This window comes from Pezoporus wallicus, unplaced genomic scaffold (genome assembly GCF_028554395.1).
Source record: "Pezoporus wallicus isolate ANWC-B61680 ecotype Strahan unplaced genomic scaffold, APGP_CSIRO_Pwel_v1 contig_1181, whole genome shotgun sequence".
Taxonomy (NCBI): Eukaryota; Metazoa; Chordata; class Aves; order Psittaciformes; family Psittacidae; genus Pezoporus; species Pezoporus wallicus.
The window spans coordinates 4,167,704-4,195,670 of record NW_026641428.1 but is presented as its reverse complement, the minus strand read 5'-3'; the positions used below and the strand labels follow the sequence as shown (position 1 = coordinate 4,195,670).

Genomic DNA, 27,967 nt, shown 5'->3' with positions numbered 1-27,967 from the left:
TATTACACACGTAATTCATTTTTCATTTCAAGTTTATTAAAACTTTAGCAGTACAAATGATCCAGGTTTTAGATTATCAAAAGACCAAACTGAAGTCCACATCTTAAAAAAAGGCGTTCCCCAAAATGTCTCTAAAACTTTGAGACAATGGAAACATTAAGTCCACACACTCATCCATGCCTGTCGTCATCTGTTCCAGGACTTGTTTCGTGGTCAGACTTTTTATCCTTACTAGGGGCATGATCTCTTTCCTGACTCTTTGATTTTTGGTTTATTTCTTTTTCTGCTGAGGATCTGGTCTTTTCCTTTTCTTTACTGCTGCGTGAATATGATTTTTTTGATTCTCTCTCTTTGCTACTTGGTCTCTTTTTTGAGTCTGGACTTCTATCCTGATCTCTACTAGACTTCTTATCTTTACTGGATTCAGGACTGCTACTTTCACGGCTTTTTGAACGCCTCTTCCTTTGGCTTTCAGAATCGTTCCTCTTATATGAGCTTCTACTTTCTCTATTTGCGTACCTCTCCCTGTTTCTGCTTTGACTTTCTTCCCTCTCTGAGCTCCTTGATTCTCTCCTCCTCCTATTTTCTCTTCCTCTGTATCTATCTGGTGTACCTCTTCTTTCTCTGCTTCTTGACCTTCCTCTTCTTCTTGTTTCTCTATCTCTATTCCTTGAATAGTCTTTACTTCTGCTGCGATCTCTGTCTCTGCTTCTCGATCTTCCTCTCCTACCCCTGTCTCGGCTTCTGCTGCGATCCCTTGTTCTACTGCTGGAACTATGTTTTCCTCTAGCGTGCTCACGCTCTCTACTTCTTGACCTACGTTTCTCCCTGTCTTTACTCTTCCTATGGTCTTGTTCATTACTTCGTGAGCCTGCCCTTTTACTTCTCTCCTTGCTTCTACTTCTTTCTTTATCCCTCCCTCTAGAATCATAACGTTTTTCTTTTTCTCTACCTTTCTCATGGTCTCTCTCTTTGCTTCTTGATCTTATTCTCTTTTCATCATGTCTACTGTACTTAGAGTCTCTTTCTTTACTTTTTGATTTCTCTCGGCTTTTACTATGGCTTCTAGATTTAGCTCTTTTCTTGGCCTTGCTCTTGTTATGCTTGTCATCTTTTTCTGAATTCCTTCTTGTCTCCCTGTCTTTACTGCTGGATTTGTGATCTTTTTTCTTCTCTCTTTCCCCTCTTCTGCTTGGGCTTTCAGAAACATGTCTGTGGTCTGATATTTTTCTCTCTTTTCCTCTTCCTGGGCTTTTTTGATTATCTTTCCTGTTTTCATGTATTTCACTCCTTGGAGAGAAAAAGATATGATTTTTTAAAATATTTTGAATCCCCTCCACTCTGAAAAATTAAGTCAGAAGCAAGACAGCTTCACAACTGAAACTTAAATCACATTAGGTCATCTGTATCAGTAACTATATATTTACAGTGGCATGACTAAAATCAGGCACAAATAATGGGATAACCAAACCAGCACCCTGTTTTTTTTTTTTCCAGAAGTAACCATAATGGAAAATCTAAGATGACCGGTATCACTTTAAATATGTAAAAAAATTTCAATGCATATATTCCAGAAAGAAGTAATCTTACTTGTCCCCTTTTATCCATCTTTCTCCACTAGATACTCTCATTCTCTGAGCTCTTTGCATTTCTTGCCTCCAATGTGGAGGAGTTTCACTGCGTCGGAATCGATCTCTTGACCTGGATCTGGAAGGTGTCCGGTAACGCTTGAAAGGAATAAGAGAAAATTGGGTGTAAGTCTGAATTTCACATGGTGCGATAGCTATGCAAGATTTTTAGCCCTGGCAGTTGATTCTACATAGCACATAACATCACACTTCATACATGTATAACAAGTTCACATTGCAAGTTATTAACTTACTGAAAAATACATTTGGCATTCAGCTAAAGCAGGAATCTAAAATGTCTGATCAAATAACTATTTTAAAGGTAACTTTGATTTTTGCACTCTGCTCAGAGGTCTTCTCCTGTTGCTTTTCTAAGAATGAAAATTCTTAGCTCTGACAAGCAACACAAAGACAATACTTCACACTTATATACGGTGTTTAGTAGAATTTGAGGGATAGAGACTTCTGTTGCTAAAAACATTTTGCTACAAGTACTGTGTAACATACGGCTTCACAGAATAAGAACCAATCTGACAGCTCCCCCTGCCAAAAGGTGGAGAAGTCTTCCGCACATTCCTGTGACCGATGTCATACTGCTTCTGCTCATCACGAGAACCATTTTTGAGCTAATTCCATTCAGAAAATCAGAGAGTACTACAGTAATATGAAGCAAGCATTTTTTTGTTCAAATAAAGAAATTTCCCCTTCAAATAAACCTGGTATGCAAGCAGGAAATTAGTTTTTCTTCTTGTCTTCCTTCAAGCCTCAGTCCCCAAATCAATTACAATGCACCTTTTCTATTTTACATCAACCATCCTAATGAAAACGGTTCCTAACACCAGCTGTAAGACTGTGCTACCACCTTCTTTATTCTGGGGAACAGATTGTAAATATTTACCCTTGGTCCTCTTCCTTTTATTTTCCTTCCAGATCTGGTCACTAACAGCCTCCTCTGGTACGTTGACTGTGAATTCGATAGATTACTAAAAGTAATTTTTAAAAAGTTACATTGTTATTGACAAAAAAAAAGGAAAGAAAAAATAAAAACCAATTTTAAAACATCTTCAGAAATTAAACTAAAGGAAAACACACATGCAATTTTATTTTTTATAATCAGTGCACATAGTAACAACCACACAGTAAAAAATTCAGGTTCTGTGACCACAAAATATTTGACAAGATTTCCAGTTTTTCCATTTTTGAAAGAAGACTTTATAGATTCAGATTGGGCATGTTCCAATAAATTCTAAATGAAATTAAATGCACCTTCCTTTCTTTTTCTTGAATTGGTCATTTTAAATTTTTCATTCTTTAAAACCATTTTCAAAGCCTAAGTCTTTGTTCTAGGACAAAGGCAACAGCTTCCAATAAACTCAGAAATCCTTTTTCATCCAGCAGTACTCACAATATGGAACTGTTTCATAGGGAGAGGCCTATCTTAACATTAGAGTCTTAAAACAGTAACCTGACCATACCACTGTCAGCGCATAGTCAAATTCAAAACATAGCATGTTACCTATCCCTTTCCTTCTCTCTGCTTTTCCTCTCTTTTTCTTTCTCTTCTTCTTTAGGAGGACTTTTCCTCATCAGGAACCGGTTTTCAGGTACAGGAGGAATTTCTTCAGGACGGACAGTAGACACTGGCTGTGCTTCAGCATTTTCATCTTCACTTTCACTGGAAGAGCTTTAATTTTATTTAAAGAAAAATTATACTTGAAGTGAGTTATTAGGACAAGGGAAAACCTTTCAATCCATTTAGATAATTCAGAAATTCTCTCAATTCAACACACAATGATACCACAAGGAACTCAAGAAACAGCTGTTTCAGATGGAACTTTTTTCTCCCCTGTGGCATCTTTGGTCTAAACTAAAGAACTACAGTAGATTTCTGACCAACATTTAAAAAAATCTATGAATTCCAGTTCACATTGGAACAAAACTGGTGCAACACTGAACATCATTTACTCTCTACATACAGCTTTTTTTATCTAAAAACACTATCAGGAGAGTCAAATTCAGATTTTACACTAGCATATATAACTGGCTACAAACTACTGGAATTCCAAGCAGTTGGAATAAAAAAATTTGTGTGAAACGAGCTTAGTCCCACTGAAACAACGTTTAGGCAGCACTGCCCTATGTGAACATGTCTTACATTTTGCTGCCAGCTTAGAAAAACATGGCTTGCACACACTGACACAACTTGTATCTCACGTTAACTGTAAGTGAAACTATTAGATTAGAAGTAACATTTTCAGAAGCAAGAGTGCCTTTTGAGTTTTACCAATTTTCAGTGACATGGCAAGACTTCTGGCATATCAGACCAAAATAATGTTCATTTATTCATTTCTCATTTAATTTTGCAGACTACATTCTCCTAAGTCCCATTGCATACAATTTAAATTGCATCATACAGAAGTGAGTTTAGGGAAGCAAGTTATCACCACCTATTTCAAACTAAGCACTCCTACAACTTTTCAAGCCAAACCCATGTTAAGTCTTAGCCCTTTCCTTCACTCCTTTACAAGCTGCAGCATGTATGCATATGGACACTGTCCTTTACCATCATATCAGAAAAATTTAAGCTTGTATATGGAAACTGACTCTCTCCCAAACTTCAAAATACCTAATTCACTAGTTCAAAATACTTCAATATACCTAATTATTATACCTAATACTTCAAAATACCTAATTCACAGAACACTATTCCGCAGTGATAGGACAAGAATATGTATGGTGTACATGTAACAAAGCAAAGTTTAAAATTCACCTTTTCTTGCTTTTCTTTCTCTTTTTCTTTTCTTTCTTATGTTTCTTGGAATTTTTCTTTTGTTTCTTTTTTCGTTTTTTAGACTTCTCTTCCGAAGCACTCTCAGAATCCGACGATGAATCAGAAGAGGATTCTGAATCACTTGAACTTTCCGAGTCACTAGATGAGGAAGATGACTTGTGCCTTTTCTTTTCTTCTTTCTTGGCTTTCAGTCAGAAGAGCAAAGACACATTTTAACATTAAGCAGGAAAACCAACTCATCTAGTATCTGCCTGAAATTCTTGTAATTGCATCATGAGACTACTTCATCAAAATCCTTAAAAACAAATGGAAGTTTTGGAGAAAACAGTGTTTCTCCCAAGTACAATAAAGGGTATGTCTAGCAAGACATCAGAAATTTCCAACATTTTGCATTTACGAAGCTCTAAATTATCAAATTTATACTGTCAAGAACTTGTAGAACTGTGCAAGTTTTCAGATAACATTCCATTCAACATAAGCTACATATGAAGAATTACTTAAAATTTACAAGATGTTTATTAAAAAAAAACCAACTCTTTGGCTTTAGGTTTAACCTGATTTCATATAAAATCTATTCAGATCACAAACAAGAGAAGTTTTGAAACAGGAAGTAAGTGCCACAGACTAAATTGATTACTCACTGAATTTAGCTTGGAGGGAAGATTCAAATAAACAATCTTCCTGCTAAGTGAAACCATGCTCAGAGAACAGTCCTAAACCTCCAGCTCATATGTTGTGGTTGGGTTTTATGTTTGTTTGATGGTTTCTGGGTGGTGGTGGTTTTTTTCAAGTTATTAACCATCTGGTATGCAAAGGAACCCTGCTAAAGAGCAGACTAGTCCTTAATTACGCAGTTCACCATTTCTCATGTGGCTGCTGGAGCTTCAAACCAGCAACTTATTGGCAATCTGGCACTTGTCTGACTGGAAATAATGCAAGCACACAGCTTTTCATGCCCTTTAACTGATCTGAGCCCTACTTAAGCTATTAAAAGTGACATAAGTATTATTTCAGAGTCACAGTAATTTGAAAAATCAAAAAGGGCACCATAAAAACTTTACTAAAGGAAATTTAGGCTTCGGGGTTACGATGCTTCTGGTAAATCAGTTAAATTATATGAATACTTTTGAAATGTGTTAAGAAATTTGTACCAGGTTATTGTTCAGAAAATTAAAAGCTCTACCCAGAAAAATTGAGAAAAAACCACTGGCTGACTTCAGACTGCTGTAGCTGACTTTTCTAATTAGCATCAAATATCATTTTACTTTGTCATTGCAAATTACAAAGATAGCTCATCATTCACTACACAACATACTACAGCCACAGACAGAAGAAACAGAACCTTCACCATTAAAAAATAAATACTGATGTCACAGAATCACAGAATCAGCTAGGTTAGAGAAGACCTTTAAGATCATCAAGTCCAACCATTACCCCAGGACTGCCAAGTCCACCACTAACTAAACCACGTCACTGAGGGCATCGTCTACATGTTTTTCTAGAGACAATGATTCTACCACTTCTCCTGGGCAGCCTGCTCCAATACCTGATTACCTTGCCTGTGAAGAAGCTTTTCTTAATATCCAGTCCTGTTTCCTCCTCACAGTAAACAATCCGTATTTTAGGAAAACACTTGTTAAGGCTTCAGATCAGAGACAGAAATGAATTTTAAAGTTGTGTATGAATCCTAACTTAAAGTATCAGCATTTTGAAAAGCATTTAATAGCTTGCTCTACCCAAAGAATTCATGGTTTAGAGAGATATTATCTGAGCTACATTGACATGCAAGCAATTTAAATGCAACCTCCCACCCCCTGCACTTCATCTGCACAAAACAGCTACGGGAAAACATTAGGCACCAAACACAGGATTACTGACTACACAGCCTGTCTGCATCTGAAAACAATTCAGAGAACACAATGTCTTCACATAGCAGAAAACATAGAGATGTTTCCCTTAACAGCCTAACCTTCTTCATTTCTATTAAAGACAGAAAAATTGAAACTACTTAGTCTGGCCAAGCATTTCTTCTGTTGGTTTCCACTTGTGCCCAGTAAGATAATGCAATCTGGATTTAAGTATTATATATCAGTCATTGTTATAAAATAACTAAGGCAAGAAATTAGAAAAACTCTTGTAAAAAAGGGGAAAAAAAAAAAGGTACAAATGTTATGATTCTGTTAACATGATTTTTTGTCCTTGCTCTACAGAAAACAAGCCCTCTTGGGTATTACAACAACTCAAGTGTCAGAAGAGAAAAAGATTTCCAGAACTTCAAAGAATACAGGTTATTAACCAGTTTTTTTTTTACTTACAGCCTTGATTTTGTACTTATGGATGGGAAGAAAAACTCCACTTCAGAATTCCCTGCTATGTGGGAATGTAATATGCTATGTAAGCATATACCACACTTACAGCTGCTTATATTCAGAAAAAAATGGCAGCAGTACCAAATACCGAGTAGTATATATTAACAGTTACTCAACTTCTAGCCTTCAGTTATTTGGAAAATGGATTCTTTTAATTCTATATAAGCAGATTGGACCTGGAGGCAAAAAAACCCAAAGGTGATACTCATGTAGAGAACTTTAGGCAGTGGAAACATTCTACGAAGAATACATCTGGTAACTGCCCTTCTGAAAACAAAAGTGACCATTTAGCTGTTTAATGGAACAGTGTATCCATTTTTTGATTTATCAGTATTAGATACTCCTATTGCTTAGCAGGTATTACCATGCTTACTGACTCTTGGGAGGTAGCAGTAGGCATCTGCAACTGCAAACACAAGCTCAATGTGGAAACGCTCAAATTCAGGACTAACTTGGCCTGTTTTTGCAAAACTGCATGATGGGAGGTAGCAATTTTTCAAGGATGATCAAAAGCAACAAAACTTACATAAAATTCCTTGCTAAACTGATCAGAGAAGGAAAATGTATCCTGGGGATAATAAGCCTTAGTGTAACAGTTAGGGATGCACTATTTGTAACAATAAGCTAGTACTTCCTACCAACTTAACTTTTCATAAGAAAAAACATTCCCATTTAGGCTAGAATGGTAAAAATCAGTGAGGACAGATCCATGGTTGCCCAAAACGCATATCTAGTTGCACTTCAGACAGCTTCTCTGTGACTGGTGACGAGCTGTGCGAACTCCATATTGCCACTTGCAAAATGGATATAACTGGGTATGCTTTAGAGTAGCAGAGTTGAATGTAGATGTATTATACCACTGCAGAGATGGACAAAAGAGTCATAATTTCTCAGAAAAGCATCAGTTAAGCTTTCATTCATAGCATCATCTTTTAACACTAACTTTTGTTCTGCATATTGTTACTGAATGTAAAACAGTGAATTCAAATGTATGAAGTTGTCATATTTTAATCCCATCAATCCATCTTCTCATCTACTACATCCTGCCCAGAACACCTTCTGCCTGTGGAAGGTGATGCACTGATGTTCTAGATCTATCAGCAGCCTTCAATATTATTCTAATGTTTTTATTACAACATCCATAATGAAAGCTAATCATACAAGGGACCTTAAAGATCATGTACTTCCAACCTTCATTTATTAGACACTTTTGGTTTTGGCTTACTCAAAAACCCCCACTATATTGCACTATATTGTTTCCCACCTCCCTTCAGGGAAAACAAGGTGTCTCCAAACTCAATTTCAGAAGTTGTTGAATAAGGCATCAATAAATGTAGTTATTTTCTGTATTTTATCCCTCCTGCATCTGTTTTAAGCATGTCAAAAACTATCTGTGACAGTTTTACCTGCATTAGTGTAACAAGTTTAGGTGCGTTATAGTTACTACTGGAGGTGAATTAGTGAGCAACTACCTCAACAAGTATAATGTGACCCTTATGCAGAAAATAACACCAATAGCAGATGCATTTGGGAAATCATGTGGCAGGTAAGAAGTGAAATGACAAGGGCAAAAAAAAACACATCCAAAAATCAAAACAAAAATCCCAAAATAAAACAAAAAACCCAACAATTAAAAAGCCCAGAACTGTTTATACAGCAAAGGAAGAAACATAGAACAGTTTAGGTTGGAAGGGTCTCTAAAGATCATGTAGTCCAACCCCCCGCAATGAGCAGAGGCATTATCAGCTAGATCAGGTTGCCCAGAACCACATCCAGCCTGGAATGTGGCACAGGTTGCCCAGAGAGGTGGTAGATACCCCATTCCTGGAGACACTGTGCTAGTGTTTTACCACTCTCATTGTAAAGAATTTTATCCTCACATCCAGCCTGAATCTCCCCTCTTTTAGTTTAGAATCATTACTCCTCATCCTGTCACAACAGGCCCTGCTAAAAAGTCTCTCCCCTGATATCCTCTTGTGGCAAGAGGTTTTAGATACACTTTCTGGTGACATCTAACTATCTCTGTCCAGCAGCAAATGCTATTTTGAATACTGAACCAATTTGGTGCTGGCCAATCACAAATCACAATAAATGAAACCAATCCTGCAGCATGAAGGTCAGCAAGAAAGAAAGAGAGTTCTACTTACAGTCCAAGTGTTCCAGCTCATTACATTCAGGATCAGGTTTCAACTTATGACCACATATGAAATAGATACACTGCTTCCTACTCCATTCACTGTGACCTATTAGCATTTGCCAGACTTCATGAATTACATGATCATGCTGCATGGCACTGCCAAGGACTCTCTGCATCTCAGCTGCTTGTGACCTGCAGCAAGTCTTACATTAGCCCCATGATACCAGACTCTTGGGCTTGAAATGAAGAAATGACCTGGCCAGAAAGCAGGCGGGTTCAGGCACTTTTTTAGTGTTAGAACAGGTGACCTCATCTTGCAATTCACAGCAGTGACACTCAAAAAGTTACTTTACAGTCAAATCCAATAACTTGTGCTGGCCTACAGCAGTCCCCCAAAAGAGGGTTCCTTTAGTTCAGGACATTTAGACAGATATTTTCCCTGATAACTTTTCCCTGTGTTTAACTGCACTGTTCTTCAGACTATCAGGTCTTCTTTCTTCCTATTTCATGTGCATCTTGCTTCAATTATTTGCCATGGGTTCCTATTATGTCTTTCACTGCTTGATTAAGGACCGTTATCTTACAAATGAAAATTATATACAGTAATCACATAGGGAATACTGCTATTCTTGATTCCTGTTGATCAGATGACATTGCTACTGTGAAGAGTCCTGCATCAAAAACGCCCTGGATATAGACGTTTCTGTAGACAAGCAACCTACCATGAAACTGCAACAGCAGAGGAGGGGGCGGAAGAAGAAGAAAAAAAGTCATCTCCAGCTCCACTTTGACCAGCTTCGGCTAAAGCCAAGCCAGTTTATACCTCATTGCTAGCTCACTAAAAGGAAAAAAATAATAATCTGGAACAGAAAAGTCTGAAGTCTAGGTAAGATGTGACTTACCAGAATAGCCACATTCCAAAACTGCTCTTATTCCATAGGTATTCCATGATTCCTAAATGTGTCATTTTGTACTGTATCAGCGCTTGAGAATTTGTAGTGATACATTTTTAAGGAAAAAAATACTGGCAGAATGATCTAATTACAATATTGTTCTTCGATGAATTATGAAGCAGCCACAGCCTGCCTTAATTGCAGAAAGCACACTTGCACGAGCAGTGACTCTACAGGGACACTGATGTTGTCATCAATGAAGATCATGAATCAAGCCTAGCACTGCTCTGTGCAGAATCCCCAAGCAATACACTTTTCATGAGAATCTTCATTACAAGCTCTTATTAAAAACTACCTAATGCACAAAGCTATTTAATTTTGTCATCTATTTTTGAACCAGGATGTCAGTGTCTCACATTCCTGAAAACATCCAAGATATACCTTTGATTAACTAAAGTCAATGCAGCCAGCCTTGTTTAATTAAACCCCCTTCTCAAAAACTTCGTCTATCAGTATCAACCCCCTCCTTTTTTCTTTAAGAAAGTTAGCATTGTGTTACTTGTTTCAGTTTTTCTTGAGACTTGCATTAGTTTATCTAGTCCATAACGACCTTTCTAAATACTCGCTCTATACTTAGGCTTTCTTCTTTTATTCCCCCCTCCACCCTTCCCCCAGCTTTCAGGATTTTCCCTGGAACTTTTTAAGTTTTTCTAACAATAGCATCACTTGGCCAGAGAAATTATTCTTCTGTAATTTAGCTCCTCTCATTCATTTTTACTAAACCCTTCAACTTGAAGGAACAAAAAGAAAAGGAGGGGGCAGGGAGGGGGAAGTGAGAGGGGAAGATGGCAAGTATCTTACTTCTCTAGCTGATCATCCTCTCAAATCCCAGATGAAATTTCTGATCTAGGCCTCTGCAATATTATAATTGTGACCGTTGTATTATTCAACTTCATTTGATTTTAAGTCATTTGATTTTAATGGACTAAAAATGGAGTGTGGCAAACCGAGGCAAACATGTATACAGACATGTAAACAGGTAACTACTAGATTCACCCATTCTACATCTGTATTGGTTTATTTTCTAATCTATGCCATCCATGCATTTTCTAATGGATACCATGTTCCCAAGTACTGTCCAGAGAAACAAAATTATCTCCTAACACACAAGGTGATTTATGAGTTCATCTGAGAAGTTCCAGAAGCTTTGAGAAGTCAGAAGCCCTAAGATACTTTGCTTGGAATTCTGAGGTATTGAAAAGATCACTTCAGACTCCAAAGACATTCTACTAGATACCACAACAGGTGAACACAGAACTACATCAGAAAGGAGAGGAAAAACTAAGAAGCTCAAGTTTGATTGCTTGTATTTTCCTTAGGCTGAAAGAACAACTATTCTCTTATCCTTCAATATCCCTGATGCAATCCTTCACAGTACATAGCAGCAGAAGATGCTATGAATGAAAAAGCATGATGATCCCTATCACAGGTCCTACCCAACGTGCATCCTGGGTTTCTGCTAATGAGATTCTCCAGAGTGGCACCAACATCTTAGACTGAGCCTTATTTTGTAAAAGATGCAGAATCCAATCTCCAATACCATGTTCAGCTCTAAAATGGTACAGCAGAACATCCCTTCCAGACAGAAAAACAGGTACTGTCATAAACCTGTTTAAGAGTATAGTTTACAATAATTATTGAACTTATTCCAAGTTTATTCCAGGCTTTACTAGTCTTCAATACCTGTTCTGAAGATTTACCTAAAAGAAAATTGAAACAAGTTCAATACCTACAAAAATTTCAGCAGTTATCAAATAGTCGGACTGCCATCAACCTTAACACAGCACTATTTTCTATGTGACAAGTGCTTGCCAGCATTGTACTAAAATTTAGCTACTATAAGGAAATCCAAGGCAGGAGAAGCTTTAAAGAAAGCACACGGGATGTTTCTTTAATGTCTTCTGCATCAACACAAATTGATGTATCAGTTAGGTTTTTTCAAAGACAAACTGTACTGCAAAATTCACCACCTGCCCCACCATCCATCACAAATAAGTTTCTAAATATTTTTATAAGCAACCAACCGGGAAGAAAATGAGCAAAATTACCTCACAGTTTGCATCCATGTAAAATGTACAGTTCAACTTTACCTTTGGATTTTGGAATTAACTCTCCGCAACTCAGTATGCGTACTTCAGCATATGGTTTACTAGATGCATCTGTTTTCTGGTTTTCAATTTCTCTCACAACTTCTTGACCTGAGATGACTTGTCCAAAAACAACATGATGTCTGAAGAATTTAAACAACAGTATTCTTAGTACTTCATTTTCCCAAGGCAGTTCCCAAACAAACATAAGAAGGAGATAATAGATATTTACCCATCTAAGTGAGGTGTAGGTTTAGTTGTTCTGTTGTTTCCAGGTTTTTAAAGAGAAAAACAAAGTCAGTATTAGTGGAAAGCAGTCACCATTTGAATAATGCCATATACACATATGAAGGTGCAAGTCTGACTGAACTAACAAACCCAGTATATGTTATTCTGTGTGCAGTTAAAAGTATTTCATGTTTTATACATTAAACTACCTGTTCAATTCATTACTTTATGACATTTTACTGAAAAAAATGTGCACATAATTTTTTAGACAGCACCCTCATACAGGATAAGTATTCTATTTATTAAATGGTATAAATAATACCAAGAACAGATAAAAATTAAGGCAAATGCCTCAGAACAGGAAAACTGCAAATAACCTTGTATGCGTTAGAAAATAATCAGAAATCAAAGGAAAAAAATAACTGCATGTACAGATTAATCAACTCAGAAGTACAAGTGAATTTCTCTCAGCTTTCCCCAATATTAGCCCCAAGATATACCAATGTCAGCCATGGCAGAAGTAAAAAACTAGGATAATTACAGTAATGACCAGTCAGAAATCCCAAAATAATGGCCTAATGGCAAGTGACATCCACAGCTCACCATTTAATTAAAGCATGAAATATGAGTAAAAGTGATGTATTTCAAGACTGTTTTCTGTAAATAAATTAAAGAAGAGTCTACTGCAATGTATTTTAAGAATTCAAGTTTTAACTGTAAATGAGACTGCACTGGAAAGTTATTATGTGACCAAAAAGCCCCAAAACTCTACTGTTTTTGAGAGCCCACAGAGCTGTTCTGCCTTCTTCCAGACAACACATACTAGAAGAAAGTGGTAAGAATTCTACAAGGAACTACCAGGCTTGCTTTATCGGCCAAGTTAGAACACAAGCTACTGAAAATTATCAAAAGGTCTTCTGCACTAAATAAGCACTAAACACAAAAGTGATAATAACTGTCAGGTTCCCTAAACCGTATATTAGGAAAATGTCTATTTCCATGCGACTCTGTGACAAAACATCAACTCTAGGTTTGCAAAGCATCTGGTCTTCAATATTTACAAGGATTACCTTTACAACTTACAAATGGCAAGCCACACACACATTTCAGGGCAGTACAATACTTACATAAAGAACTGTGAACCATTTGTATCTTTCCCTCGGTTGGCCATTGAAAGGAGAAATTCTTTGTTGTGCTTTACAGCAAAGCTTTCATCTGAAAAAGCGTTTTCAGTTACTTTAAATATATGATATATGCTTAAGATAAATGCTGTAATCTAAGTACACTCATCCTTATTAATGATTAAGAAACCCCTCATTTTGAGGCAGTTTTGTTGGTTTTATTATTTTTAAAACACATGGATATCCAGTTTGGTAACAATCCTGAACAGCTTCTGTTTGTCAGACACGCAGATGAACTTGCCAAGCTGGCCATTAAGAAAATAGCTTTAACTTAAACGAATACTATTTCTGATAAGCAAATCACTGTAACAGTTCGAATAAATTCTAATGAAACTGTGATATGTAATCACTATCTGCAGGAAATTATCCTCTCTCCTTTCCCAAAACAGCATAAAGACTGCTTTGACAGAGGAAGTTGACTCAATATTGTGTAGGTACAGATGGCAGGAGCAAGTATTAACAAAGTACTAAAGAATACTACCTGTAAAGATATGGTTTCACAACACACTGTAAGCAAAAGGGACAGTCCCACTCTCTCTTCAGTCACCTGTACAATTGCTATCTGACATAGCATTGTGTCAATCTAATCCTATAGTGAGTTGGGTAAGGGATCTACAAAAGCAAAAACTCCCATGAACTAATTTTCATGCTGTGGATGAGGTGACCAGCCAGCTTGCAACTGCCAGAATGTAGGTAGAGGTTTTGCTCCCTCTTCCATCTCCCCCAACCATACATTTCCTCAAACCTAGCTACTCGTTTGTGTTGGTTCTAATGCTTGCCAAATCACTGAACTGGGGCCACTCGCTAATATGGAAATAAATCCTTTTTTTTTTTTCCCTGCAATAGCCTTTGGGCATTTTAGAAAGTTGAATAAGCTGAAAGCTTGATCTCAATGAGAGTCAAGGCAAGGTAAGACCTTCTTTTGGCAGCTGCAAACTGTTGATTCAACTCAAGGTCTGATACAAAATAGCAGCTTGGCCCTACTAAAATAGTGAATAATTCTTTTGTTTGTTTGCTGCAAGCTCAGGCAAAAACCAACGTTAAAAGAAAAATGGCAGGGATGAGGGAGGAGCATAACCACTCCTGCTGGTGACAGCTAGCCACCACATAGGGTTAGGTCTAATACCAAAAACTGCTCTGCAAAGCGCAGAGATGCTTCACTATGTTCTGGATAAACACACTGGAGTGTAGAAGAGGTACTTCTGCAATACTGTCTGAAAAAAAAAAACAGGACCGTGAGGAACCAGACAGCCTCTATTACTACTTCCTCCCACATTCAGGAAAGGAGGGGTTTATGCATTCTTTAAAATAAACATTTGCAAGGAAACCTGATTCCATCATGCTTTTCTCCTTTCACTGGAAGAAAGGACAATCCCCAATTTTTATCTAGCTGCTCAAGACAAAAGCGTATGTTTAAAAACAGTTAAAAAAAGGTGAATCTGGTAAAATGGGCAAATACAAAAGAGCTTGGTCTTAGTTTTTCTTTAATTAAAAGGTTCATATCTTAAAAGTAAAATAAAATAACCTAAACTGGACAGTCAAATGCCTCCATGACTGAACAAAATCTTAACAAAAACAATGCAGTTCAGGTTTACGGAACAGAGACTATAGGCTGTAAAGGTGATTGCTTGTAGTAACACCAAAATAGAGCAGACTGATAAAACTCACCTTCAAAAAAGCCACCATAGATGGATTCTCCTCCCCTGCCATTTCCTTGAAGAAGAAAAAAAAATTAGTTACAACTTCAAGTAGTGGTAAAGTCAAGTTATGCGGAAGGTGCTTCATCGAACAAAATACTAATTCGACTGCATCCAAGCCACTGACATTATTCTCCAAGATATGCAAAGACGACCCAAGACACATCTTTGCAGTCCCAAAGCAAACCTGAAAACCAAGAAGGCATTCTCCCCTGTATTCTGCTAGTCTCTCCTTTTTTTTTTTCTCCAATTTCCCAGCAGCAGATATTTTATCCTCATATTTAAACCTTTAAATAGAGAGTACTTACTACTGACCAAGGAAATAACTGAGCAAAAGTGTGTGCATGTGTGTGCACATGTGTAAATTTATACAAGTTCATTACTTAAGTTTTCATATAAAGGTTCTTATGAAGAAAAAAAGGGGAAAATAGAGGCTGAATCACAGAATAATTAATATAAGTAAATGATGCTACACAGAATTCCTGCAACATCCTATCACACAAGCGCTTCTTCAAAGATTCACATCATACCTTCACTGAAGTCACCTCCTTGGATCATAAAATCCTTCACAACCCTGTGAAACAGACAACTTTTGTAATGCAATGGCTTTTGGGTGGATTTTCCTGTACCCTTTTCACCTGAAGGAAAAGAGGAGGAACAAAACCCAAAATTACTCTTGGTACCTGTAGAACTTCCACTGCAAAAAAGTGCTACTTAAGTAAGCACTTAATCAAAATCATCTACTAAGCTCTGAAAAATTAGCTTATGAGGAAGACACATACCTGCAATACCAATAAGAAACTAGCATTTAGGAAAGCAGAGCAGAAACTACTTTCTGTCTCTATGGTTACACCAGAAGAAATCCTTACTTATGTTAGTATACAACTCTGGTCTCTTCCATGCAGATGGACTGAAATTAAACAGCTAGTTTAAGATAAATGACATTGCTCAGAAGCATTAAAGAAACACTCAGATCTTCAGTTACAACATGGCATGTTTAAAGTACCATAAAAGCTCATAACAAAAACAAAGAGCCAGGTAGAAGAATAAGGAATCTCGTTTCCCACTTTCACTCATGATTACAACTGTCATCTCTCTTCCTTATGTCAGATCTGGTGCTCAAGACCTGTCAGCAAACTCTCTGCTCCAGCTACTTTCTCTGCTGCCCTCAAATAGGTAAGGTTTCTGCTGAACTGGCAAGACAAACGGCTCATGGTGTGTTCTGTGAATGGCAGAGCCACCTCAAGATAATAGCACGGTAGTCAGTGGTATACGTTGGAAGGAAAAGGATCTCTTCCTCTCAGTGCTGTCAAAGTGCTGTTTAGCTCTTATAGCTCTTGCTCTAAGCTATTAAAGTGGCAGCTATTGTGAAAGGCAGTTGCCTCTGAACTTATCCGTAACAGACTGGTGTCTCCGTATGAATCTGACCAGCTAGAAAACACTCTTCTGATAGAAACTTTGACAAATGTGAAGCTGTATCTGTTGACTACCTTGGCATATGTCTAACACAGGTATGCCAGGAAAACACAGAGCTGTTGAAAAGTACATGCTGTCTTAACACAAGGATCAAAACTGCCTGAAAAAAAACTGCATGAGGAAAACAAAATCAAAATTTGAATTAATCTGCTGATAAATATCATAAACAATCAGCCCATGTATTTTCCTCACTATTCTTAAATACATTAAAGCAGCAAAGTAGTTCAGCATGTGTTTGATTTTGAATGTCAGCAACTAAGTATGAATTTAGGAGTTCGCATCCAAAATGCTGTTGAAAGACTTCAAGTAAAAAATTTAAAGCAGTAGCACCTTTATGCAATAAATCTGACTTTTGGGCAGATCAAGAATATCATGATCACATGATAACATACTAGGAGATACGAGGAAGAATCACTTTAAGGTTCAAATTTGTTAACAAATTTTGATAATCTGATTTTGTGCCATAAACCTCATGTCAGATCAGGTAATACCTACACTCCTGCAGATACACATGGTGCATTAATTAATGGTGTTCTAGCTAACTTGACATGAATGCAATTATGCACCCACACCTGATTCATGCAATATTAGTACTGCTGAGTGATTTCAGTACTAACAGCTACAGAACTTGACCTGAAAAACAACAGAGCTGGAAGGAAAGGAAGCAGAAAATGCTAAAGACAAAACAAAAAGCATGTATGCTTGTGTATTCACAGAACTATTCTTGCGATAATAAATTTAAGTCTTGCTAAACTGTATTTTCAACAAAAGCATGCAGTCCAGAGGACAGTAATTCTGTTTGGAAATGCTTTCAGGGTAGAATCTTCTCAGTATTATGCTCAAAAAAATAATTTGGATTTTAGTAGGAGTGAATATCGCCAGTCTCCATCAACAAATTAAGCGAGGGGGGAAATACTAATGAATACAGCAAATATTGTCAAATACCTCAAAGGATCACAAGACTGAAAAGTAAGTCTGCATGGTTGACCTCCTACTGGCTACCTTTCAAGACTGGATGATGTTATGTAATGTGAACAGTAATATCTATGCTAGTAATGGAAAATCAGCTTACTGTGTCTGTATTTAAAGTTGATTAGTATATAGTCCCTGCAACATACTAAGCCAAAGCTACAACTGCATTGATTCTACATCAGATGTATTTGAGAAATCAGACAAATCTCAAGAGATACCAAGAACCAATGTTTTATGGACTTATTTTGCATGTAAGAAAAGTGTCAGAAAAATATAATAGACATCAAACTAGCTAACATGGTATTATATTAAAAATTCCAAATAAATTTAGAATCTACAAACCTGTGCAAAGGCAGCGAAAATTTTCACATGTCTTTGGACACACATCTGAAAACAGTTCAAAGACCACTCTTCCAGCTAGAAAAAAAAAAGCCATATATTTTATGCCATTAATTCTTGTATTATTCTTATGTATCTTGTATGAATATCATGCTACTCAATGGACGTTTTAATTTTCTTACCAGGTACATTGTTGATGGCTATGTCAAAAAAGCAACGAGGCCTCTGGACCTTTACTCCCATGGCTTCAAAAGTTTAAATGCTGCGAGTAAGAGAAGTAAATTTAGCTCTTCCTTTTGTATAGGAAAACTGTGTAAAATCTTCTACATTGACTTACAAAGACAACAAAAACTGCAAAAAGCAAACCTTAAAAAAAAAAAAGAGAGCAAACCTAAGTATTTTTAAAGGTTCAGAAAACATGAAGTATTCTAGGTCATTTCCATGTTTTGTAGACCCTAATGAGTTACTTGGATTGTGTTTGCTGCAATAGTATTAAACTTGAGTGCTATGCCTCAGATAAGGAAATACAAAACAGAAAGATACTCTAGAATACGGGGATAATAAAGCTTGACATCTTGCTATCGAGACAGTACAGGTAATCACCTAAACTGCCTACTCCTGGAATTCTATATCCTAGATAAAATAAGCATTAGCGAGTGAAAAAAAAAAAAAGGGGGGGGGGGGACGGGACACCAACAAAAAACAACCCAGCAGCTTTGAGACCAAGTAGCTTGTTTGAGAGCTCTCAAGCAACTTTTTGCAATTACCTGTTTTAAAAATACTAATCTGCAGTTTCTGTTAGGCTCAGTGTTAGTGGCTGAGGAGGCTGCCATCTCCACAAGCCAACCCACCCCTCTGGTCAGGGTTACCAGCTTCAGGTCAGGCCTCTTCTTCTCAGAAATAAGTCAGCTGTTGCGGTTCACAACCCAGTTCAGTTCATCTCAGTTACTATTAATTACCTGGGCCATGAACTACAGCTGCTCAAGAGAGAACATAAGGCTTGACTACAAGCACAAAAAAGTGAACAGTGCAGGATAGTGAACTTCAACTGTTGTAGGCAAGTAGCAACTGCACAAGTTAAGCAGGCATACTTTAAGAAATACCCAAACTTTTGCCACAAACAGAATGGTCTAAGAGTGGAAAATAACTTACGACTGTTACAACTTGATAAACCACCAACATATTGTTACGTTAAGACTTAAGCATTCAACTTCTTAAGAATATATTTCCTGGATTCCTATCACTGCAATTATCAGGAGCTGCTCTAATTGAGAATGAAACCATTCTACATTTAAAAAAATTAAAAATACACTCTTCCAGCTACTGTTGAGTGAAACTATTTTGGCTTTTTATTATTTCCTCATCTGAGTCATCATTCCTGGAGGTATTTAAAAGATATGTAGACACGGTGCTTAGGGACATAGTTTAGCACTGGACTTGACAATGTTAGGTTTACAGATTGACTCGGTGATCTTAAGGGTCTTTTAGCTAAATGATTCTATGATTCTTTATCAAGAATTTTAATGCAATTTCCCCTTTTCTTTGAGTATATCCCTTTGGTTTTATGTAACAAGCACTATCTTAATCCCATTTGTATCTCTGACCTTCCAACATTATGCACAATCACACTATTCTTTTCCTTTTCTGAAGCCACATACCCTCTGAATTACTTCAGAGAGGGAAAAAATCCCCAATGACAGCAACAGGATCTGTAAGACTGGAGTACCTCTTACAGAAGTTGGAATATAATACATAAATTTTCAGTTCTAATTATTTTTATTGCCAGAAAACACTACTGAAATCTAGCTGACACACTGCATACATCTCTCCAAAAGCTTCACTCATATCTGTGCCACAGAACAGTCTCAGAAAATTCAACTGTCACCATCTGTCACTCTCATCTTTGGAACAAGAGACTGTAAGAAATCAAAAGACAGCAGTGTAATCATGTTAGTCTATATTCTCTCACTTGTGCTCAGTGCCACTCCTAACATTTTGCCAAGATTACACAATGAAAAATCACAAGAACAATGCAGGACTGATTTAAGTTAAACATCATCCAGTAAACTAACTTCACGTGATTTTTAGCAGCATGACGAGACTTTGCAAACACACAGAATCCCACTAGATGTCTTTTTAGCTATGTAAATACACTAATTCCTACAAGCCAGAGACTTATCAAAAGCAGCAGGCTCAGTCTGCTCACTCCTCTCCCTGAATTACATTTTCTCTTCTATTAGTATAACAAATTTTGAAGCCAGGCAGAGGAACAAATAGAGAAAACAACTGTAGCTGAGGACTTTGTCAGGTTAGCAGAAGGCTGACCAGCTCACCATGCTATACTGCACAGACTCTAGGACAGCTCCAGGAAGGTGGCAGCATGGGCAAGGAAAGTAGATGAGAAAGGTGGGAGGGGACAAAGTGCCCACAGAACTGAGACCAGCCCAAAGGACAGTCACCGACTCATACTGTCAGCAGCAGAACAGACTGTACAGCTGCACAGATGGGCAGGGTTGGGTTTTTTTCCTAGGAAACCTCTCAGAATAAATGCTGCAATAAATAGTTTGCTGATAGAACTGACAGTTTTAACCGAACTGAGACATCTAAGAACCAGTTAGTACCACAACTGATTGATCAATTGTACCCAAACTTTAGCCATTTAGCTGTAGAGCTTGAGTGAGGAAGGATTTAATTCGCACTTTACAGGCAATTTGCTTCAGAAATGTAGAGGTATGCCTTAACATTTATATACAGTATTTTAGCCAAAACAAATGAAACTATCTTTATATATCACACAATTTTTTTATTTCAAGCACTGATAATGACTAAAGCCAAACTGTAAAATAAATGTCAGTATACTTATGTCAGTCAATTTTTAACTCAGTTTTATGGAGAACTGGGTGAGAGAGAGACGGAATAAATGAAGAAGTCTACCTGAATCCCTATTCTCACAACCTTTAGCTCAATTTGATGGTTTTCTACCTCTCTCTTGCCTCAAAAACATGAAACAAATCAAGTCTATTCCGTGTTCTAAATGTTACCTGCACTTTCCCTAAATCCTCCAATAAAATCCCTTGAGCACTGACTGCAATTGGTTCTAAATGACAGTTATGTCAAATGGTCAGTATGAACACCCTGACTGGTCAAATAAATATACCTAACTCTTGAGCTGACATTGCCTAGTAAGCCAGGCTAAAATATCAGTGATATTTATCCTACCTACCTAAAAGTCAAATGAGCGTTTCTTTTTCAATATACTTGAACATCCTTTGTGAAGTTGTTACTTCAGACAGACCTGAAGTGTTACAGAAAAAAAACTACAGAGCTACAAGTGATCCATGAACTATTAATTTCTATTCATGTAGCATCAAACACCAAATACAATCTTGTACATACTGATCATTTAAAACTTGTCTCTATTAAAAGCAAGTATATTGGGTATGAATGTTAAATACAGACCCAACAAAGATACATTTGAAAATACCAAAAATAAGGTCAGAAAAATACAAGAAAAGCTCAATAATACTATATGTCTAGTACCAAGAAGGCTTACATGACTTGTGTACTTATCTCTTCAAATTTGTTTTCAATTGGAATGTGGATACTCTTAACCCACAATACTTTTTATTTTTTAATTGTGAACTTGGTGGAATTTTACCAGTGAAGGGAATATTTTTAAACTCAACCCAAAAGATGCTTGCTATACATACACACAAAAATGTGCTTTGCAGGGCAATCCTGAGAAGTTGGCTCACTTCTTCCTTCCAAAACTCTGTAAGAAAGGACAATATATCAACCTAAGTACTATCCTGAAATGTTTAAGCCATTCATCTTGCTCAACCACCTGCTGTTTGGAAAGCCTTTTTACTAAGTCCAAGTGGAAATTATGTGAAAAGGAAAAAAAAAAAAACCACAAAAAACTAAACCCCCAAACCAGAAAAAAAAACCCCAACCCTGAAACAACCAAAACACCAATTCAGTATATCTAACTAAAGAAGCCTGCTGGTTTTATTTCTGAAAGTGGAATTCCAGTTCAGCTTAGAGCATATTTGTGTTTATTGACAAATACACCAACAATATTTAGTCTTTTCAGAAAAGCTGCATCCATAGCAGGGGCATCACTAGCTGTGTCCATGACAATTTGCATCCCTTCACACCTCCATTAGCTTCATTACTTTGTTCAGATACTTGCAGGATAAAACTGGCCAATTCACAGCCAGGCTGCAGACAGCTGCTCTCCTTCAAAATAATCTGTACCAATGGAAAAAGATAACCATCCCAAACTGTTCACAGGCATCTCTCTGCCAGAGATCATCACTCAAATGTGTTGATGTGCTTAAAAATACATCTTGGGATTTTTTTTTTTCCAAAGTCACCTGTGCTAGCAAGGATCTGGTAATAATACTGTTTAATATAAACCAGCTTCTTTTAATTGAAAGGAGCTAAAGAGCCCAGATGCACACCAACTGAAGTATCAACATGTCATACTTCTCGCAAGAGCTGATGGTAAGCAGCAATACAGTAGTATTTCCTAATTTTATGAGGGGAGGGAAAAAAATTACTTGCAGCTATGCTGAACAGGCCATGGTACTACCTAGCTGTTTCAGTCCCTGCACAGGACAGAACAATTACGGAACAAAGCTGTTTTCAGCAGGAAAAAAAACAACATACAGTGTCCTATTCCTTCACTTCTTTCTCTGTCATCACCAGCTCCCCCCTATTTTTAATTTCTTCTTGACCTTACATTTGTATTTGTTTCCTTCTATCAACTTACAACCTGCTCCATTGGTTTTCATTTAACATCCAAATGAAATCAAAAATAAAGAGCATAAATTCACATTCTTAGCATCTTGTTTTAGGCCATCGACAAACGCAGGGAGACAAAACTACATTGATTTACATTGCAAAGATAGCCATCTGGAATCTTCAGAAGTACATTTTTAAGCAAAACTGAGTCCAGAAAATGAAAATGCACAAAGTGAATACTAAAAATATATCACATGCACTTAGGCTGTGGGGTTCCAGTCACCTGAAGCCAATATAAACATGGGCTGATACCAAAACGGAGGGCTCATGCATCCATGGGTTTGGCTTTCATGCAAATGGCCACCTAGCTGCAGAGAAACTACCCTTTCCTCCCTGCTCCAAGAAAAGATTTGGCAGTAACACACACCAGCTTACAGTGACAGTGGAGCCATAGAATAAAGACTAGAAACGAAGTTCTGATTGTGAAATGGAAGACATGAAATTTTGTTCCTAGTTCCATTTCTATGTGGCAAGTATTCAGACACTTTAGGATGATACAATAAAAGGTGAACAACAAAAATCCAACCAGCCCAACCTTCAATTTCCATCATTTCCTCCACATTTTCCCCAAACACCACCATCTTTTCCTCCATGTTTCACTATCAGTATGATTTTTTGCAATTATTAACATGAATTTAGTCTTCTTGTATTAAAGTACATAAGGAATGCACAGACATTTATAACATCTCAGTTGGGAGAATGTAACATTCAGCTGAGAAGGTAGTAACATTCTCTCAGACTATTTAAACAGAAATGCAGGTTCCTACTAGATCATGCACATTGTTTTATTTTCCTAGAAAAGAGACACCTACAGTGAGAAAGATGTTCAAATATGTAAGCATACTCTTGTCAACTGCAAGCAAAAAGCCCTGTTGTCAAGAGTTAGTAATGATTTTTTATTATCTAATTGATGCAGAAAGTTTTTTTTCCTGTTAAGATTTGTGAACAAATGCAAGTGCTTTCTCCCAAAGATAAATGCCTGTGTTGGTGTTCACTGCTCCCCCAGAAGCAGCAAAGAAATATGTCCATTCCGATTCTACCATTCATAACCAGAAAGTGGATTAACATAGGTCTGAAATCATGAATTTATATTTTAAAATTTATAAATGATAACAAAAAGCATGTTTCAGCATTGTATAAAATGAAAATGAAAAAAAAAAAAAAAAAAAAGCTTTTAAAGGGTCCAATGCAATCTCTAAGCCATTTAACCAGTAGGACTCCCAAACTAAATTTCAGAGTGGAATCCCTTCCTACCCCTGTTATTGAAGATGAGAGCAATGCAAGACCAACAGTAGGAGCTAGTTCTTAATACTGACCCGCATTTGCCAATCATAACAAAATCCCCTTATTCTACCATCTTTTATTCTCATGCTCTCCTTTCTCTAGTACTTTAGTTCTAAATCCCTTCCATACCTCATCCCAGCCTCCTACCTAAACCTCATTCCATTAGAAGATGGCTAAATTTGCTCCTTGGCACTCACTGACTCTGCTTCCAAATGGAAAATGGCTCCTAAATGCACATGGGATGGAGGACTGAACTGGTAGTGGACACATCATGCTGCAGCAGAGTAAAATCCCCCATTGCAGTACATATTTCTTCACTCCAAATTCCCTCATAATCCACAGATTTTCTGAGATCATAAGGGGGGGGGGGGGGAATAAATCTTCTTTTAATAACAGCTTGATGACTGCTTAGCTAACTTAAAAAAAATCAAAAATGTTTCTGTTTCACAGAAGAGGACTGGAAAAATGTAAAGTCTTAATAAGACACATAGTGCAAAAGGGTGCTCTCAGAGGACTACCGATGCTGGTATCCTTTGTATGTTCCCCTTCATGCCTACTTCATATACAGGAAATTATACTTTTTTCCAAAAATCTTTATAAATAATTTCAAAAGCCAGTAAAACAAGCTCTGCAAGTTGAGATAAACCAAGCCTTCATAAATCATGTGTAGTTTCCATGTTTTTATCATAGTAGTACCTAAAAATAGGGGTTCTGTTGGACCCCAATGCATTAATGAATAGGAATAGTAAAACACGATGGGGGGGAAAAGATTTAAAAAAATTATGTATTAAAAAAACCCACAACAAAACCCAACCAGACTAAAAACATTTATCCCTGTCCAAAGAACAGCCTCTTCTGCAGGCAGTACAGCACAGAAACATGAAAAAAAAACCAACAAAACACTCTCTCAGAAGATACATCTTAGAAAACAGATTTAATGCAAAAGATATGGTCTCATGTTCCTCTTAAAGCAGGTCTCAGACTATTACTACAATATAACTAACTCGCCAAACATTAGGCAACTACTTGCAAAGGTAACTTTATCATCATTATGAAGTTACTTTTCTAATTGTGACTGAACTGTAAGGCAATGTTTACAACTACAGTAGATAATTTGCCCAGTTTCAATAAACTATTTCTTTTTCTCCTATGCCTCTCTCCTTCAGAGCCTCCTCAATGACTGAAAGTACAATCATATACTACGGTTTGGTCGTGGCTGCACACTACCTGAGCCTGAAACTCCTTACTGATAAAAATCCCCTTAAGTGCCTTAGGAAATCCTTAGAAGAGAATGGCAGAGGACCCTTCCTGCCAGCCATGGTAGCTCCTGTAGGCTTCACTTCCCTAGGAGAGGCCTGCGGAGGGGAGGAGAACATGTGGCGCGCAGTCAGGCCGGTTACTTCGCCTTCTAGGGGAGGAGTGAGGACTCATTCAAACTCCGGAGCAGGCAGCGAGGAGCACCCAGGGCCGACCGGGGGCTGGCTGTGGGCAGGCAGACCGGCACCGTGCCGACCCGCGGCTTGCTGCGCTGCGGCGACAATTCTCAGCGGCGCGGCCCCTTTCACCTGGAGCAATTTTGGTCGGGCCCCGTGCTCCGTTTCACCCACCCCTCCTGCTCCCACCTGCCGCCCGGCCCCACTCGCTGCTCCTCACGTCCCCATTTCCTCTCAAGGACCACCCTCACCTGGGATGCCCGGGGGCCTCCCGCCGGGGCAAGCGCCGGCCGCGGCCCGGCCGCTGGCTCGCCCGCCCCCCGCACACGGGCCGCCGGGCCTGCCGAGGGAGCGTGTGTGTGCGCAGGCAGCCTACCACAACTACCCCACAGCGGCGGAGCAGCGGTCAGTCTAGTCCCCTCAACAGGCCGGGGAGGGGAGAGAAGGGGTGGGAGCTCCCTCCCCCATCCGTGACCCAGGCTCAGGCCCCGCGGCGATGTGACCTCCCCCCACAAATTCCCCGGGGCCCGCGCTGCGGTCTGGGCCGCGGCTCTCGTCCGACCGCATGGCGACCGCGCCGGACCCCTGCAGCGACTGGCTGCGGCACCGGCACTCACCCCGCTCGCGGCCCGCGTCGCCCCGCGCTCCTCAGTGCCTCGCCGCCATGTTAGAGCTGGTGCGGCAAAGACTGCGTCAGTGGAAGGAAAGGGCGGGAGGGGGCGACCCCGGGGGCGGTGCGGCGGGTTGGGTGGCGAGGTGCGGAGATGTGAGGAACGGCACCCCGGCCCGGGAAGGATGAAGGAGATAGCCGGACACTGTATAGCCGTGGCCGGTACCGGCGAGGAGGCGGGGGCCGCTCACAGCCGAAGCAGTTGCGGGAAGGGGCGCCCGCCTCCTCCTGCTCGTCAGAGGTGCTCCGCCCCCTCCCGCCGCCGCCTGAGGCGAGGACGGGCTCAGCGCGGGAAGGCGCCGGGGTCGCTGGAGCGGCTGGAGGCCTCTGCCTTGCGTCTGCAGGTACACGGTTGCTCTCCAAGCAAACGTGTCCGGAGCTAGCGTTGGCCTGCCCTGCTGGCGGGACACTGATGGATGGCTCCGCGAAGAGGGGCGGAAATGGCCAAGGGATACACAGAATCACAGGGCCGTTAGGGTTGGAAGGAACCTCTGGACGTTGTCTAGTCCAACACCCTGCCAAGGCAGGGCCACCTAGAGCAGGTTACGCACGTCCAGCTGAGTTCTGAATGTCTCCAGAGAGGGAGACTCCACAACCTCCCTGGCAGCCTGTTCTAGTGCTCTGCCACCTTTAAGGTAAAGAAGTTGTCCTCATGTTGAGGTGAAACTTCTTGTGTTTTAGTTTATGGCCATTGCTCCTCATCCTGTCACTAGGCATCATCCTCCTGGTGCCCACCTTTGAGATATTTAAATGCATTAATGAGATCCCTTCTCAGTCTCCTCTTCTCTAGACTAAACAGGCCCAGCTCCTGCAATCTCTTCTCATAAGAGATGCTCCAGACCGCTGATCATCCTTGTGGCCTCCTCTGGACTCTCTCCAGTAGCTCCTTGTCTTTCTTGTACTGAGGAGCCCAGAACTAGACACAGTATTCCAGATGTGGTCTCTACCTGCTGGCTGTTTCATTGTTAAGTGAAACAGCCAGGACAGTGCTGGAAGGGCTTAGGGTTACTCCAGCAGTACCTGACACATGTGGTGCTATGGGTTGTAAAGAACCAAAATGTGAATTTAGACCAACTGTATGCAAAAAAAAAGTTCCTGTAATCCTGTCCTGTACGTCTGTATTGTCATTCAAATTCAATTTCAATTGACCTTAAGAATAGGGAGATGAAAGTTTATGAGAATGCATAAAGCTGTGAGCACCTTCAAAATTAGTTAAGACTTATCCAGAAGTATGTACCTCCTTTGAAAGGTTTTAATTCAGACCAATGAGCATTGAGGTTAGTAATCATAAGTAACAGGAGGTGTTGGAAGTCCTCTCCTACGAAGACAGGCTGAGAGTTGGGCTTGTTCAGCCTGGAGAAGTCTCGGGGGAGACCTGACAGCAGCCATCCAGTACCTAAAGGGGTCTACAAGAAATCTTGAAAGGGACGTTTTACAAAGGCATGCCGTGATAGGACAAGGGGGAATGGCTTAAAACTGACAGAGGGTAGATTTAGATCAGACATTAGGAAGAAATTCTTTACTGTGAGGGTAGTGAGGCCCTGAAGAGGTTGTCCAGAGAAGCTGTGGCTGCCCCATCCCTGGCAGTGTTCAAGGCCAGGTTGGATGAGGCTTTGAGCAACCTGGTCTAGTGGAAGGTGCCCCAGCATGTGGCAGGGAGCTGGGACTAGACGAGCTTTAAGGTCCCTTCTTACCCTAACCATTCTGTGATTCTATGTTTCCATGGCTAGCTGTCAAGAAGTCTGTTGAAAGCAGGAAAGCAAGTTTTCTCCTGAGTTTCTGGGGGGAAAATAAAATAAATAAAATAAAATGGACTTCCTTGAGTTCTGAAGTCCTGAAGAAGCTGCTGACTGGACTTGCGTTTAGAAAATGAACACTGACTTCAGCACAGCATGCTTTAATAAATCTTGTTTTCT

General features: G+C 39.1%; 1 protein-coding gene across 3 annotated transcripts; it reads right to left on the bottom strand.

Moving 5' to 3' along the window:
• Window positions 1–14: 14 nt before the first annotated feature.
• On the bottom strand, window positions 15–26,280 carry PPIG (peptidylprolyl isomerase G). 3 transcript variants are annotated; one of them, XM_057423678.1, is made up of 14 exons: window positions 25,999–26,280; window positions 21,569–21,630; window positions 18,041–18,120; window positions 17,862–17,936; window positions 15,602–15,709; window positions 15,043–15,087; window positions 13,321–13,408; window positions 12,198–12,227; window positions 11,969–12,108; window positions 4,399–4,603; window positions 3,145–3,312; window positions 2,527–2,611; window positions 1,591–1,727; window positions 15–1,290 (listed from the first exon to the last, which is right to left on the bottom strand). In XM_057423678.1, the coding sequence occupies exons 3-14, from the start codon at window positions 18,099–18,101 to the stop codon at window positions 171–173; spliced, it is 2,262 nt and encodes a 753-aa protein (XP_057279661.1). In that variant the 5' UTR covers window positions 18,102–18,120; window positions 21,569–21,630; window positions 25,999–26,280; the 3' UTR covers window positions 15–170. The 3 variants fall into 3 exon arrangements, with proteins under 3 accessions (XP_057279661.1, XP_057279660.1, XP_057279662.1); XM_057423677.1 differs by lacking the exon at window positions 21,569–21,630 and having other exon boundaries at window positions 25,999–26,279; XM_057423679.1 differs by lacking the exons at window positions 18,041–18,120; window positions 21,569–21,630; window positions 25,999–26,280 and having other exon boundaries at window positions 15,602–15,645; window positions 17,862–17,926.
• Between the last annotated feature and the right edge of the window lie 1,687 nt (window positions 26,281–27,967).